At 43.9% G+C, this 17,939-nt stretch overlaps 1 protein-coding gene across 1 annotated transcript in view; it reads right to left on the reverse strand.

Annotated features, from left to right (window-relative positions):
- Positions 1-222: 222 nt before the first annotated feature.
- SHISA9 (shisa family member 9) overlaps positions 223-17,939 on the reverse strand; it is a 284,010-nt gene continuing 266,293 nt past the window's right edge. Inside the window, exons 4-5 of the mRNA XM_063101327.1 lie at positions 16,008-16,055; positions 223-602 (exon numbers count right to left, since the gene is read on the reverse strand). Of these exons, the coding sequence (XP_062957397.1) occupies positions 223-602; positions 16,008-16,055 (428 nt within the window). The remainder of the gene's footprint in view (positions 603-16,007; positions 16,056-17,939) is intronic.

Consider the following 17,939-nt stretch of genomic DNA (forward strand, 5'->3'; position numbering starts at 1 on the left):
GATGTCCATACTTCGGTCTTCCTCAGCTGCCCACTAACACGTGTCAGGCATGACCCAGGAAAGGCATGATTCCGTGTCACCAGTTGGTTTATAGTGGGTTCTTGTGGAGAGTGAGTGTGTGGGGACGTGTGTGGAAGGAGGACAGGGAAGGTGTGGGCTGGGATATTTTTTTGCCTCTCTCAGTTGAGTGTGGTCTCCAGGGGTGCTCTCTGTAGAGAAAGCTCAGACAGTCACTTCTGTTTTGCTGTTGGTGATGAAGTATGGCTGTGGGGGTGGGTAGTGCTGGGTGCGAGTTCCCAAGGGGTCACTGGAGCTCGATTCGGCCGTCCCAAGCTTGCCCTTGTTGCCATAAGCCTGCCGCCGGAGAGACTGCTCATTGGGGTCCCAGCCCTTAAAGTTGGTGGTGGAGTTGTAGGCCAGGGGGTGGGGGGGCATCTTGTTGGTGCGAGACTTCTGTCCATTCTGCTTGGCTGGACCATGCTCAGGGCTGAAGCGGGGAAGCTCGTCCTCCACTCTTACAGGGTGCAGAGGTAGGTTCCCCTTGGCTGCCAGCTCAGCCAGGTGCCGTCGCTTGGAGTAGAAGTCATCATTGACCTTGTCGGCTGTGCAGTGGGAGGACAGGTGGATGAAGAAGGGGAGGAGAGAGGGAGAGAGAGAGGAGAGAGAATTAGGGATTGGCAGGTCAACCTGAGAGCAGCATTAAACTGGGTCAACAATCCAAACAAGACACATTAGAAACTCCACCGGGAACAAGACAGAGGGGATGGCAGCGTCACATCCCTTTCACAAACAAGAGCAGGACCAAGAGGGCTGAGGGCATCCCCACAGGAATCTCTAGATTCTCCCTAAACAAACACTTGTCCCACCACATTCCCTCCTATCCTTCTGCCACCCTTGGCTGCCCTACAAAATTCAAGCATTGTTTCTTCACTGTTAAAATGATACATTTCTTCATTAGAGAAAATATTGACCATGTTGAGAAATATTCATATCGATCCCCTACCACTCAAAACAGCCAATATCAACTTCTGGGTGTATTTTCTTCTGGTCTTTTTCATAAACGGAGCTTAATTGGGGATTTTTCTTGGTTGGTTTGTTCGCTTTTGTTTTTACTTTTAGCAGCTAAGCAGATCTGTGTTTAAATCCCAACTATGCCACCTACTAGCAGTGCAACTTTGGCTAAATTATTTAACTTTCTGCATGAGGAAAGTGGCTATAATAAAAAAGTATATTTCATAGGGTTGTTTTGAGGGTTAAATGATCCAATGTGTATAAAGTGCATGGATATCCACCACCATTATCATCATCATTAAAAATAACTTCATTTCAATTTCTCAGGTAATGTTCTATCAAGCATTTCTCCATGCTGTTATAAGTTACTAATTAACAGCATTTTAATGCCTCCATAACATTTCGAGTGGAGCTATCAAAATTAATCAATCCCGCTGTTGATGAACATTTAGGTTGTGACAATATTTTTCTTATTACAAATAAGTCTGAGATGAGAATCTTTTGATCTAAGCCTTTCTTTACAATTTGGAATAATTATAAAAATACTTTCTTAATCTACATCAGAGGGAGACAGACAGTGACCAAATAATCCCACAAATGACATAAAAGTATACATATGATAAGTACTATGAAAGAGAACTACCCAGTCTTATGAGTATTTATAATGAGGTCCCTGATCTGGTCTAAGAGCCAGATGTTTGAGCTAAGTGTCTGACCCATTCATTTAAACCAGCCTCAGTCACTCATTGTTCCAAACACAGCTAAGGTGTTGCCCCCCGATTCCCTTAGGGCAACTCCTGCTCTTCCCATCACAGCACTGACTATGCTGCTTGATAATTTTTTTATGTTCACACCTGTCTCCCACTAGACCATGAGGTCTCAGAGAGCAGGAACCTTATTCTTCCATCTGTGTGGCTCAGTGGTTCTCAATCCTGGCAATACTAGGAATAACATGGGGAAGGTTTTCAAGACTCAAGTACCTGGACCCCTCCCCAAACCTATTTAATCAGAATCTCTGAGGATGTGGATCAGACAAAATTTTTTAAGTCCCTTGGGTGATTCTAATAAGCAGCCGGGATTGAGAACCCCAGCGTTTATCACAGTGCCAGCATGTAGTTTTTGTAGAGAACTGAAGATAAGGGGCCTCCCACCTCCTACCCATTATCCTCAGCTGCCTCAGGTACTCCTCCCTTCTAGGAAGTCTGACAAGGTCAGATCCTTCCATAACAGGCTCTTCTCTGTGGCACTTATCATAGCCACCATTTTACACCTGCTTCTGCATTTCGCTCACTATTTTCTATCTTGCTTACTACAGTTCCAGTGAGGCAAGGCCAGGTCTGATTTTTGCCCACCATTGCATAAGCAATGACCAGCCTAGTTTCTGGCAGATATTAAGTACTCACTGCATATTTGATGAATGAATGCATGACCAAATACCATGAGAGCATAGAGGAGAAAAATCAGGCAACACTTGGGGTGGAAGCTTCTTTCCTGCTTTCTCCCCAGTCGTCTCTTACTGAAAATCTCTCTTGCTCACAGTATGTGCCTAGCCGTAATCCAGAATCATTCATTCCTGTGTTCCTCTTTCTAGATATTGGACTAGTCTAAGGTCTGCACAGAGCAAGGGTGCATTCAAAATTTCCTGATTCTGACAAGTGGAAAAAAAAGTCGATTATCAATTAGACATCCCAGCAGCTGGAATAGGTGATGTATTCCCAGAAAGTTCTAAAGAAAAGTGGACAGAGAGGCATTCAACTCTTGCTATACTAGTGCAGATGGGAAGAGAAACCCCAGAAGAGGAATCCACACCCTCCTCCATATCTAAACCTGATTTGGTCTCTCGGTGAACCTGGTATTGGGCACTCCCTGGGCACAGAAAGTGTTCGGTACTTGGGGCAAGAGTGATGTGGACAAGAAAGTCTGTGGGTTCTGGAATCAGACAGACCTGAGTTTATGAGATCTTGGGAATGCCATTTAACCTCTCATACCTGTTTCCTTAGGTGTGAAATGGGGATAATATTAACTACTCACAGGTTTATTGTAAGGCATAAATTATATGAGATACACAAGCTACACAGCAGCATTCCTTGAATATAGTAACTGTTCAATACATGCATTTTATGTACGCCTTGGCTTATGACAGAAGCACTGAATTAAATTCAGCAGACACTGATCAAGCACTTACTCTGTGCCAGGCAACCTGCTAAGCACAAAGGAGGCATTCATCCAAAACAACCTGCCTTTTCCTTCATCCTTTTCCCTTCCTCCCACCCCCCATGTTTGTTGAGTACCTAGTTTACTCCATGAGAGGGCATACAAAGGGGCCTTGATCTCATTCGTAGAGGGGTGGCAGTCAGGGAAGCCTTCCTTGGGGAAGTGCTCTTTAAGCTGAGATCTGAAGGTGAAGAGTACGAGTAGCAGATTGAGCAGTCCGGGCAAGGGAACACACGGTATGTTGCAAGAATGCACATAATACCTTGCAGCTCTTCTCATCAGGAGGTAGAGTCTATTTCCACACACCTTAAATCTGTCCTGGCCTTGTGCCTGACTTTGGCCAGTAGATTGTAACAGCTTGTCATATCAGCCTCTTGAAACTTTGCCTCCACATGAAGAAGGAAGTGCAGGCTAGCCTCCTGGAGCATGAGAATCCCATAGGCCAGTTACCCATGTTGACCACAGTCTACAGCCTGTTAAATGCCATATATCCAGTGAGGCCATCCTATACCTTACAGCTGTCATTCAACATGTTAGCTGACCACAGACACTGAAAGCTCGACTGAAGGCAGCCAATCCAGCCCAAACAAGAAGAACTGTGCAATTGACCCAAAATCATGATCCCAATAATTGGTGGTTATGTTAAGTCACTAAGCTTTGGGTCAAATAAGTCAATAAGTTTTATGCAGTGGTTAATAACTGATGCACCACAGCCTTTGCAAAAGCTTTGAGGTGGGAAGGAACATGGCAGCTTCAAGAAACTGAAAGGATATCTGTGTGGTAGAGTGAAGAAAGCAGAGGGTCACCAGATCATCTAGCATCCAGTAGGCAAGATTTTGTCATTCCACCTATTTATTTGTCTAACCATTCTACCTCCATGGGACTCCGAGGTGTTTTATAGAACTACAGCACAGGCACAGATTGGGTGCCTAAAGCATGAGACTGTCCCCCAAAGAGACATTTCCAGGATTCTTTCAACAACAAGGAGGTGGTTGGAGATTATGCAAATGAACCATTCCCTTAACCCGGAAACACGGTTTTCATGAAACTCCCTTTCCACAGCGTTTCTGCTCCCCTCTGATTTGGAGCCAGATGAGGGAGAAGAAATGCTTACCCGGCCACTCCAGGATTCGTGCAGTGTGGTCCCTGTCTTAGCATATTAAAAAGCTCCTTGTGAAAAAAACAGATTCATTGAACTGTCTTATAAGCCCCATTAGTAAATGCATTAACCTAATCAGCCACAGTATCTCATGGGCAGGTGGCTGACAAGCCAACCAGGAAACAGATGTGTGAGCCTTTCAACAACACTGGCCTTCTCCAGTTTGATTTTTCTTCATTTAAAAAAGAGGAGAAAAGAAAGAAAAAAGGTGCTTTCCTTCCAATGAGCCTAATTGCCTCGAAGGAACTGGGGCTGTAAAATTAAACTCTACCTTCTTCCATCTGTCTCTCTCTTAATTAGCAGCAGACACTTGGACAGGTGCAGGGCAGGATGGAGCCTGGCTTCCATGGAAAGGGAAAGCATCAAGGTAATAACCAGTTTTCAAAACAAGCTGCACATCTGAGGGTCTCAGCAGGTGGCCTCTCAGCTACCTTCTTTCTCTGGGCCAAAGATATTTTAAGGAGGGGGTCCTACAGCTCATTCTCACTTGGTGATATTCTTGGGTCTCAGGTGATGGATTTCACCTGGTATGAGATGCTCCAACCAAAGCTTTCATGTTTCTTCATCTGACTCTGTCTGTGGTTGAGGAATATGAGGAACTATAGTGATTAACTTTCCTATCACACTTAAGAATACAATCCAAATTCTTTGCAGTTGCCCCCAAGGACTGCATGATCCAAATTCTGGCTACTTATCTCCCCTCCTCTCTCGCACATGTACGGTGAACCCATCACATGGTGTATTTGTTTCCTAGGGCTGCTGCAACAAAGTTCCACAAACTGGATGGCTTAAAACAAACAGAAATTTATTCTCACACAGTTCTGGAGGCCAGAAGTCTACAATCAAGGTGTCACAAAACCACATTTCCTCTGCGGGCTCCAGCAGAGAATCCTTCCTTGACTCTTCTAGATTCTGGTGGTTGCTGGAAATCCTTGAGGTTGCTTGTCTTATGGCTGCACTCCAATCTCTGCCTCTGGCTTCACATGGCCATTTTCCGTGTGTGAGTGTGCCTAAATTCCTCACTTCTTATAAGGGCACTGGCTATTGGATTAGGGCCCACATAAATCCACTATGACCTTATGTTAACTCGATTTCATCCGCAAAGATGCTATTTCCGCGTACATTCACAATCTGAGATTCCAAGTGGACATGGATTTGGGGAGACACAATTCAACCCAGTATACACAGGATTCCTTTCTGTTCCTAAATATAACAACCTTATCACCAACTCTGAAGCTCATCGTGCTGTTCTTTCTGCCAACATGCTCCTTCTTGTCATTTGATCCTCTGACGAAAGGCTACTTTCTCAGAAAAAACCTCCTGATGACCCAAAGGAGACACTCGCCAATTGCTTTTATGATCTCTTCCTATTTTAATATGTTCATATCCTGTACTACTGTATGAAATTATCTTTCTTAGTTACTTGCATATTGTCTGTCTTCCTGGACTAGAATATAAACTCCACTTAGGACAGAGATCATATCTGTTCTGCTCACTGCTGTATTCTCAAATCCAGCCCAGTGCCTGGCACACAGCAGGAGTGCAGTGTAATGACCAACATTTAATGAAGGAAGGAAAGCACTGAAGGTAGTTCAGTTGCAATGAAATTCTCTAATATATTAGAAATGGGCAGGATGTTTCACCTTCTGGTTATGTAGTCCATACCACAAAAGATCGGGTGATCTGTTCCTTACAAGGGTTGAAAGGCTGGAGCTTAAGTGCCTTATTTCTCAAGCACATGAACTAGGCTTTATATCTCTGAATGGAAATTTGCAGAGGCTGGGTATTCTTCAGCAGTGCTATCTCAGGGGACGTAGAATAAAGTCAGGTGACAGAGGTAGGGAATGGTTAAAGAGACTGTTTGGATATAGCAGAAGACTGAGTAGTGACATGGTCTCCCTCCTCACTCCCTCACCCTAATCAGTGGTAAACTGAGTAATAGCTCACCTTTATGAAGTCTGTGCTCCTCTGTTAGGAAATTTACATTTGTTACTCCCTTTAATACTCTCAACACCCTATTGAGGCAGGTGTTATTATTGGTCTCATTTTATAAATGGGGAAACTGAGGCTCAGAGACCCTCAGCAATGCGTTCAAGCGATGGAGCTGGGATTTCAGACACTGCTTGAATTTATGGCCACGACACTCACCATTTATTTAACCATTTCCCTGCTTTGTAGAAGATAAACATTGCTTCTTTGGCCAGGGTCTACCCACAGGAAAATATTCCTTTAAAACTATGAAAAATGGAGGATGGAGTGAGGATTACGCAGGGAAAACACTCTTCTTGATTCTTCCTCTCCAAATATCAGGGATCAGGGTACACATGTAAATATCATATTCTCAAGAGAAACACCAAAATGTCATGGCTGCAAGTTTAATGAAGTCTCAAATCCCTCCCCTGCCACCCCAAGACAAAATATGTTTATCTTTTTTTTCCCTTAAGGTGGGGCAGGAGAAAAGAGCTGGGGGTAACCAGAGACTCTCTGCCAGGTTCTGGTTCTTCCAGCGTTCATGCTGGCTATTTCATCACAAGGGGTATGGGTCTTGGCATCCTCTGGGGTGGGCAACATGGCTGGAGCACTAGCCAGTCACAGACCGGAAGGTGGCCTCCCATCACAGAGCTGGGTGGGATGAAGAGCTACGTGCTTCTCACAGGACAGAGAGGAGACGGAGGCTTCTTCATCATCACTCCAGCCTGGGCACTCTCCAGGAGATCCCCATGTGTTTTCTCATTTAGTTGGCCCCTTGCGTCAATGAGGCAGATATGGTCGCCTGGGCTCCTCACACTGCATTACACTGATTCCCTCCATGGCTATGTAGTGAGGTCCTATTTTGAGATATTAACCAATGTTTCTTTTCCTTGTGCTTCCACCATCCCCTCCCACCACTCTGAGAGCAGCAATCACTTTCAGTGATGGCAAAGAGCCCAGGTATCGTTTTGAATCCTACACCAGGCTCCTGGAAGCCGTAGTGGGGCCCCCTAGTCTTGAGAAGTAAGACGTCAGCAGTGAGATCTGGAAATGCTGAGAAGGCAAGAGAAATTATTAAGGCCCAGAGCTTGAAGGCTGCAGTGCACCAGGTTTATACAACATAGAACAGAGTCTGGAAGTACACGTGTCTGGTTTTTGTGACTGTAAAATCTTCTTTAAAATATGGAGGAAAGAGCATGAACTTGAAGAGCAGATGGATCTGATTCGAATTCCAACTCTTCCACTTACGGCCTGAAGACTTTGGGCTAGTTACCTAAGCTCTCTAAGCTTCACCTATACAATTGAAAGTAAAATAACAAGGCCTATGTGGCAGGGGGTTGAAGGTATTGAAGAGAATCATGTAGAGTACCTTGTCTCGTGCAAAGTACTAATGTCATTGCCTCGTAGTAGGTATTCAGTAGATGTTAGCTGCTACTGCTGTTATTGTTAGAAAATGATAAGAATACAAAAATGAAGGTAATAGAAACTACTTTGCAGAGTGCAGTGGAGAAGTAAATGAGACATGACATGTAAAGGCCCAGAACATTATACGTGGTACATAGTAGGACTCCTCAAATGTGTATCCCCATCTGAGAAGATGTCATAGCAGACTGCTACTTATCTCCTACATAAGATCGGTTCTAACTCTTTTTCTTGGACACATGATCACCAGCTCCAAACTAGATTTCCCAGTGTATTAGTCCATTTTTGTGTTGCTATAACAGAATACCTGAGACTTGGTAATTTATTTTTTTATTTTTATTTTTATTTCTTTTGGTTTTGGTCCTTGCTTCTTTTTTGGGGGGGGGGAATTAAGGATTTAAATATACACCCTGAAACAATAAAACTTCTTAAAGAAAACATAAGAGAAACACTTCAGGAAATAGGAATGAATACGACCCCAAAAGCACGGGCAACCAAAGGAAAAATAAACAAATGGAATTATATCAAACTAAAAAGCTTCTGCACAGCAAAAGAAACAATTAACAGAGTTAAAAGACAACCAACAGAGTGGGAGAAAATATTTGCAAAATATACATCTGACAAAGGATTAATATCCAGAATATATAAGGAACTCAAACAACTTTACAAGAAAAAAACAAGCAACCCAATTAAAAAATGGGCAAAAGAGCTAAGTAGGCATTTCTCTAAGGAAGATATACAAATGGCCAACAGACATGAAAAAATGCTCAACATCACTCAGCATCCGGGAAATGCAAATCAAAACCACACTGAGATACCATCTCACCCCAGTTAGGACGGCTAATATCCAAAAGACTCTGAACGATAAATGCTGGCGAGGTTGCGGAGAAAAAGAAACTCTCATACATTGTTGGTGGGACTACAAAATGGTGCAGCCTCTATGGAAAATGGTATGGAGGTTCCTCAAACAATTGCAGATAGATCTACCATACGACCCAGCTATCCCACTGCTGGGAATATACCCAGAGGAATGGAAATCATCAAGTCGAAGGTATACCTGTTCCCCAATGTTCATCGCAGCACTCTTTACAATAGCCAAGAGTTGGAACCAGCCCAAATGTCCATCATTAGATGAGTGGATACGGAAAATGTGGTACATCTACACAATGGAATACTACTCAGCTATAAAAACGAATGAAATACTGCCATTTGCAACAACATGGATGGACCTTGAGAGAATTATATTAAGTGAAATGAGTCAGGCACAGAAAGAGAAATACCACATGTTCTCACTTATTGGTGGGAGCTAAAAATTAATATATAAATTCACACACACACACACACACACACACACACACACACACAAAAAAAAAAAAACCCGGGGGGGGGGGCGAAGAAGATATAACAACCACAATTATTTGAAGTTGATACGACAAGCAAACAGAAAGGACATTGGTGGGGAGGGAGGGAGGAGGGAGGGAGGTTTTAGTGATGGGCAACAATAATCAGCCACAATGTATATCAACAAAGTAAAATTAAAAATAAAATAAAATAAAATAAAAATAAATAAATAAAAATAGAGACTTGGTAATTTATAAAGAAGTTTATTTGGCTTATGATTCTGGGACAGCTGCATTGGGATGGACCTCAGGCTGCTTCTACTCATGGTGGAAAACAGCAGGCAGCCAGAAGAGGCAAGATCACATGGCAAAAGGAAGTGTGTGAGAGAGAGAGAGAGAGAAAGGGAGGGAGGGGAGGTGCCAGGTTCCTTTAAACAATCAACTCTTGCAATAACTAACAGAGCGAGAACTCACTCACTACCCCCCCAACCCAGAGCATTAATCTATTCATGAGATCCACCTCCCATGACCTAAACAGCTCCCAATACTGCCATACTGGTGATCAGATTTCGATTTGACCTTTGGGGGGATAATGTATCTAAACTCTATCACCCAGCCTTCTTGGAAGCTGGGAAATTTAGCCATATGACTGATCTCTCATCAATGGAATGTTAGCAAAGTGATGCATCTAATTTCCACTTCATCTTACTTGAATAAAAGAAAGTTGCTTGCTGTGGGTGTCCTCTCTTCCCCCTTGCCACAGGATAGAATGATGCTGTGACAGCAACTAATTCTAACAATGCAGATGAGGATTTCATGGGAGGGGTGGAGGGGCAACAAAGCTGAAGGAACCTGGCCCCCTGAGTGATTGCCTGGAGCAGAGCTTCCCCACCAACCTGGACCACTCACTCCTCTTGGGACTGTTACATGAGAGAAATATACTTCATTCTTAAGCCACTGTATTTGTGGAACCTTTTGGTACTACAGGACAGTATTTACTTTAACTTAATAGGAATGTTTCCTGGGTCTCTGCTTTAATTCCTCCTTCACAAGCTGAATTAAAAAGTAAAAGGAGTGACTGTTCACGTTGCTAAAAAAAAATACAGTTATTTTTCTCTTCTTTTGAAATACATGCTATAAAGCTGTGCAGGTTCCTGAGGCTGTCTCAGCAGGCAGAAACAAGAAAGGCAAGAAGAAAGCCGAGCTTCCCAAGCAGGAGAGGGCCAGGGAGGAGACGGGAAGATTTGTCTTTTTGGTGAATTAGCCCCGGTTCACCTGGTTCCAAGCCTGGCTGCAGAGATGTAAGTAGTAGAAATTGCATTTGAACCAGGTCATAACGATGCTCAGGGCATCTGGCCCTCCCCAGGGGTCACCATATCTTTCCTGAAGCCATATCTCTCTAAAAGAGAAAACCAGAAATGGGCATCAAGCAGCCTGGCCCTTTTATGTCTTAACCCTGAAGGTTCCTGACAGGAGGTATCACTGCCTTTGCTGGGGGGGCTTCTGAAACAGTATCTGGCTTGGGCTCTGCATCAAAGCTGTCCAGGCTGCACTGTGAGACACCTGTGGTGGCTGCTGGGAGCCCTCTGTGAAACTGCTGTTGCTGTCGGACAGAACAGCAACATCTGTCTCTTCTCTGAGACAATCCCAGTGCACAGTCACCATTCTCTGGATGTCTGTTGAGCAGAGGTGGACGGGTCGTGCTTGAGCTATGGCTGACCACAAAGCCCCCCACACCACAGGGCCCCCAATGAAGCTGTGTCCACTCTCCACCTTGCCACGCACACTTCATTGCTGCTCCATAGATGCAGGCATTTCTTTTCAAAAATTTAGTGTGCAGTTTCTCTTCTGATCAACCTCCCTGCTGTCAGAATTTTATACGACTGGTGGGTTTTGTGTTATTTTATTTTATTTTGTCAATATACAATGTGGTTGATTATTGGGGCCCATTACCAAAACCTCCCTCCCTCTGCCCTCTCCCCCCTCCATCCCAACAATGTCCTTTCTGTTCACTTGTCATATCAACTTCAAGGAATTGTAATTGTTATGTCTTCTTCACCCCGCCCCGGTTTTTTTGTGTATTTCTTTATTTTTAGCTCCCACAAATTTTTTAAAATGAGGCAAATTAAGGGTAAAAATCCTTCATCCTTCTCTCTGTCTTCCACTTTGCTGTGGCTTCCTCCCAAAGTCAATAATCATGAGATTTGGAATCCTGTTATATATTAAAGCAAGAATCAATTCTTCATAGACAAGATTCCCTTCAAATGCTATGCCCAGATTTATTTAATAATTTATTAACAAAATGTATGATGAGTGCCTACTATGTACTGTGGGCATCATGCAAGGTGCCTTTGGAATGATGGGGTCTAGTTGTCTTAGCCTCAGAGGGACATACTTTCAAACTAGTAAATATTTGCTACAATCTTGATGCAATGGCACTTTCTGAAAATCAGAGAACCCTCTCCACCTGTTCATTTTAAGCCTATAGGTTCTCAAGGAAGCTCATCAAAAATCCAGTGCTTGCTGTGTGCTTTTCAAAAGGGGCTGAACTCAGGATCAGGTGGGATTTGATTTTTTATTAAAAAACATTACTTTGTATCACCCCCCACATCCTCCACCTGCTCTGTACTCTGCTCACTACCAAACCAATAACCCACATCAAGAAATTGCAAAAGCCTGAATTTCATGAAGTAATGTTTTAAGGCTGCCTTTAGGTGAGTGTGCCCCCAGGATGGTCTACAGGACATGTGCACTCCATACTCCAACAGAACTGCAACCCAATTACACATTTTCTACTGCTTTGTGCCTTCTGTAGCGTCTCTTGGATGAACATTTCTCCTTGGGCTACATCGATTTTCTCAGAAGAAAGAACGAACTAGCGTTTATTGAGTACCTACCATGGGCTAGACACTGTTTTAGCCATTTCACCTACATTATCTCATTTAAACCTTCTTAAAGAAAGGAGACAATGGAATATCATTCTTCCCACGTGACAAATGATGGAACAAAGGCCCGGAGATGTTGAATAATTTGGCTAATGAGCGGCAGAGCAAGAAATCAAATCCAAGACTATCTCCCTCCAATACTCTTACCTTCTGGCTGTAGCTCGGCTCAAATCCAAACTAAGAAAACTGTTTCATTTCAGAAAACAGCAAAAATTCTCATGTTGGAAGAGATGCTGCCATGTGAACATTGGTGTTCTAGGGCAAATTGTGTTTGTACTTGGGTTGGGTCTTTGAAAAAAGGTAAGTCTAAACATTAGTGTACATAAGAACCACCCAAGAGGTACATTTAAAAAATGAATATGCTGGGACCTCACACTCAGAGGTTCCAGATCCTTAGGAGTGGGTGGGCCCGGGATTTACATTTGTAACAAAATCTCCAGCAATTCTGGGTCACGTCCTTAAGCCCCTCTTTGAGGTCTGGGTCCTGGTCCTGTAGTGATGTAATTTTCATATGTGACTTTAGGCAGCCTCAGTTATCTCAGGGGACCCAGATTCCTCCTCAGTAAAAGCAAAATGGTTGAGTGAAATGTATTTCTTTCTGAAAGACTCAATCACAGTGACTACAAGTGATCTCTAAGGCAGAGGTGACTGGGGACTTTGTGGTACTGGCCTCTTTTACACTTATCTAGTACCTATTACATACCATGTCCTGTGCTAAGAAATTTGCATTGTCTGATACAGTTACTCTCTCAAACCTGATGGAGAGTGGATACTCTGATTACCTATTATGATAATGGTAAAATGAAATTTAGGGGCATGGGAGCATCCTGGGCAAGAGTACACAGGCTGATTTCAATCAAAATCACAGCAATTAAATCACAGTACTATGTTGGCAGTTTCCCGCAAGTTCAATGCTTCAATGTAGCACTGGACTTATGGACAGGGCAGGTTCAGATTCATTTTGCCAAATAAACAGATTTTCAAGGACATGGCTTCACCTTGATTAGGGCAGCCCTCTGGGCTTGAGGTGATGTTGCCTTGCGGTGGGTTTTAAACAAATATGACAGGTGTTCCCAAGGCTGGTCTTGGGTAGGTCAACAGCAGCAACCACTAGGGGGCGACTTGCATGGGAAGCTCTAAGTACTGAAAAATGAGTATGATGTTTGCCACTTCCTGTCCTGGCAGATACGGTTCCTCTCCAAAGTGAGCCATAGTCATTGCAGATAACAGCAGAAAACTTGAATTTTCAGGGACACTGTCCTTTCTCCCTCACATCTATCCCTTCCTTATCCAACCTCCCCAGGTGACACCCCACCACCAACACCACCTATTTCTCTGTCCATGCCCTATGTTCCCAGCATGGGTTCCCAGGGACATTCATGCAACTGAATACCAAGATGTTAACTGGTTTTCCTTAAGAGAAAAGAGATCAGATGTCACAACTGTTTGGTAAATAATGGGTTAAACAGAGTTTAATCATTTTTATGACCATCGGATTTTTCAGAGCCACAGGATTTTGCTCACCTGTTAATAATAGTAACGATAATACCAGTAATGACCTGCATGCATTTATCACTTTCCATGTACTGTGACACGTTTTAAATGTTACCTCATCTTCACAACAACCTAGGAGGTAAGTGATGTAATTGTCTCCATTTTGCAGATCAGAAAATAGGAGCTCAGAGAGGTTGAATGACTTGTTGAAGATAACAAGACTAGCATATGAATGAGGCCAGGTACATCTGAGCCTCAGCCCATCACACCTAGTTGCCTCTCCCTTTTCAGAAAGTGGTAGAATGGAGAAGTGGGGTCTTACAAACCCCCCAACCTTGTTATTATGCCTCATGTAGACTCTGAGTCTGGAAGTTGAGCAGAGAACACTAGAGGCAGACCGGTGACTCCAGAGGACCTTGGGCCTGACCCCCTTTGGGACCCCCTTTTCCCCTCCCCAGATAAGGCAGGATAAATAAAGATGCACTTAGCAGCACAGGTAAGTTAGCCTAGTTTGGGAAGAAAACAGCTTCCAAGCCCATGCTTTTGACCTGTCCTGAAATATTTTCTAAATGCATCAGAGAACAAGAGGCTGATAGAAAGACAGGATGCAGATTGCCTCCAAATGCTGTCACGGGATCATAATGGCTTTGTTTTTCACAGGAGAGGGGAAAAAAAAGTTTATGGCTCAAATTAGTAGGTCTGTCATGTTCCAAATTGTTTGCATTTCTAAAAATGGACTTTGACATGTGAACAGTTATTATCTAATGCAAGACCCAAAAATCTGCCTCTCTCAAGGCAACAACTGGATAGCCAGGGGGTTCAAAACACACGAATCCAAAGCTCCTTTTCACAATATGGGAATACACTGTGCCTCCCCACCTCCACCCCCACCCCCACATACACCCAGAGCCCAGGTTGTTTCTGAGCCTCTGGGACCCTGGTCAAACCCCCCTGTTCAGAATCTTCAGCCCACTGAAACATATCTGGAGGACTAATCAAAGAATCTTCATTTTCCAGCAAGATTTCTCTTACTGCAGTGGTTTTCAAAGTGTGGTTCAGACAAGTAGCAGCATATCACCTTGAGACCTGTGAGCAATTCAACTCCTGAGCCCCACCCAAAGCCTAGTGAATCAGAAGCTCCAGGTGGGGCCCAGAAATATGGGTTTCAGCAACTCTCCAGGTGATGCCAATCTGTGCTCCAGTGGCTCAAATGTGAGAACCCTCGGTCCACATTCCCTCCTCCCCCCTCACATCTGCTCACTCTCTGCATTCTGCAGAGAGCTTCTCAATGATCTTCCCACTTCATTTTCTTCTCTCTATCCTCTACCCACCCCAGTGCAGGTCACTGCCCACCTGCCAGTGGATGTTCCCAACTCGAATCCACCCTCCCTTAATGCAGTCTCCACTTAAAATCCAGAACAATCTTTTGAGAAGGCAAGAATGGCCATGGCAGTACCCTGTCTGGATCCCTGCAGTTTCCTAATTTCCCTAGCTCAAGGTCATTAAAGAGTTCTACCTCCACCTCCTTGGGTCAGCTACATCCTCCCCACCACCAAATCCAACAAAGTATAAGAAGTGGAGACAGACGAGAACAGCGTTTCTGGTCTGTTCTGAAAAGAGCTGCTCCCATCCCACCCCAGCGAGAAACAGCTGAGGCATTAGAGTCCGACAGACCTGGGTTCAAGCTCCAGCCCTACCACTCGGCAGCTATTATTGACTTCCAGTAAGAGACTCATCCTCACTCAGACACACGTGTCCTCATCTCTGAATGGGAATGACAGTACTCACCCAGCTGGGTCACTGGAGAATTAAACGATAAAATGGATGTAAAGAGCCGGCACTCTACCTGGCATGTGGTAGGGAGTTAACAAATTAACTATAGCTACTGCCTGGCCCGGTTACCCAGCTAGTTAACTCACAGATTCACGTTGACCAACTCCTTAATGCTCGCTGCTCACCACGCTGCCTCAGGAAAGTTGAAAATAGTGCTGTGTTCCCTAAAAGGCTAATTATTCCTAAGACCCTTGGCCAATAACTTGATTGTGTCTATCTCTCCCTTGGAAGTGGTATGCTTTAACCCACATTAATTTACTTTGTGTTTTGCTATCTTGCTTTTGTAGTTTTCTTCCAAAAAAAAAAAAAAATTCCTGGATGTCTTACCTGGGATTGTTTTCTGGTAGTGGTATTTTCCTTCAGGCAACCAATATTGGAAAGTGAAGGGTAGGACATTGTCCAACAATTGCCCCAAGCACAGACACACCATCCCCAGCCCCTCTCCCCCCCACACACAAGACCTACACACTGGAACTCAGACAGACTTGTAGGTGTCACCCACGGTGGACGCACGTGTGCATGGGTCACACACAGACACCAGGACTCTCTGTTCCTTTTTAATTTAATGTCAAATTTGACAACACCTGGACAAGACAGCTAGAAAAAGCCATACGGTACCTTTTGGTGACTTAAGTGTCGCCACTGCCCAGTCACCATCAGAACTTCCTAAAAAAATAACAATTGAGAGATACTGATCCACTTGCCAGCATACTGTGTTCGCGGTGCCCACGCACCCAGTTGCTGCTGGCTGCCCCAGCTGCACCCTCCAAGGGGCACCCAGGGTATAGGGAGGGGGACCCGGTGTGAAAATGTAACCATGTGTGTACCTCTTTCTGCAAGGCCTTGAAGTAGCATCAAGTTTACGCCCAACAGAAGATCAAAAGAAGTACCCTGAAAAAGGCCTAGATATTTGCAGTTATGTAAGGTAGAGAGAGAATTCTTAGCAGTAAATCTGGCTCTAGATTTCAACTCATTAAGAAAGAAAGGAAAATTTGAGTTACATGAGGTCACTTTGGCCAATGACTACACTCTGATCACAAGAGATGAATTTTGATCCTGTTTTATTTCAATCCACCTCCTGAAAAGGGGCACAGTATTCGCTCCAAATTCAAGGTTTGGACAGGCTCTGCTGACTGTCACTTTACATGCTGGGCGGCACGCCCTTTGGGGTAGAAACTGCCTCACTGCTGTGCCTAACACATAGTCTGTGTTTGAAAAATACTGAATGAATGAACTCAGTTTTCTCTACAGGGTCGCTCTAAAGTATGGAAATTCCCCTAAACACTAAAGGGATCAAGCCTGCTATCTGAGAATCCCATAATGAGTAATACATTGCTTTACAGAACAGATGTGTCCCTGAAATTTTCATTATAAATCAGTTTCTCCAAATTGAATTATCTTTCAGATGTACCAAATGAGCCCTGGGGGGATCTCCTATTATTAACAGAATCCCATGGTGACTCCTTTCATAAAATAAAGGATGACGGGAATGACCACGGCTGTACCCCACCCCTTTCTTGACAGGCCTTCTCCATTAAGATTGGGTTTTACTTAAAGCAAGGCGAACCTACTCATGAGGACTCCCCACAGTGGCTGGAGCTTGACCAATCAGAGTATGCTACTAGCTCTCCTTTCCTTTCTTAGGACTCTACCTGGAAAGACCAAGTCCTCAACATTTCTGCACAATTTCCAGAGACATATCAGGTTGCCAGCTGTGAGGAGACTCAGGGAACAGTCTGTGATCTGGATGATTACAGAGCACAGCTCCAGCCCCATTTAAACATTTCTGGTTGGCTTCCCAGGCACGTCAAAGGAAGCTCGAATTGCCACATTCCCCTAGCAGATCTGAACCCTCCACCCTTATCACTCACAACAGAGGGGAAACTGGAGTGACAGAGGAAGGGTGAGGGAGTTACCATTAAGTGAGACCTGTATGGGTTGACTGGTGTTCCCTCTCCCTCGGAGCCAGGGTCATCTGCAAATAGTGATGCAGCCCCAGAACTTCCTGTGTGGGTGGACACAAGAATGACCCAGCCACTGAGTCACTGGTTCCAAGGAAGCCATCTTATCCCCAAATCAAATCCATCACTGTTGGCCTTGAAGGCAGGAAGCACTCCATTGTCACCTCTGTCCCCAGCACCAAAGACAGGGCTTAACTTTGACAAGGCAGTAAGAAGTTTTCTTTCATAAATCCATTGACAATAAGAGCACTTAATGAGATGTCACACAGGCTACCAAACATGTAGTTAAGTCCCCACTTTGGACATGGCAGCATTAGTGGACATGAAATAAATATTGGTTGGGTGGAAAATTAAATGCTTATTAAAAGGTGATGGACCTAAGGTATTGAAAGGAAGGGGATATATGAGGGAACTTTCAGTGTTATGAAAATATCTTTTATCTTTATTGGGATGTTGGTGACCCAAATGTATGCATTTTTTTCAATAATCACACTTCTGTGTATCTCACTGCATGTGAATAGTATAGCATACCTCAACTATGTTACACTTCAGTTATATTCAGCATCATGGGAAATATTTCACTTCCAAA

Source organism: Cynocephalus volans, chromosome 6 (assembly GCF_027409185.1).
Source record: "Cynocephalus volans isolate mCynVol1 chromosome 6, mCynVol1.pri, whole genome shotgun sequence".
Classification (NCBI taxonomy): domain Eukaryota; kingdom Metazoa; phylum Chordata; class Mammalia; order Dermoptera; family Cynocephalidae; genus Cynocephalus; species Cynocephalus volans.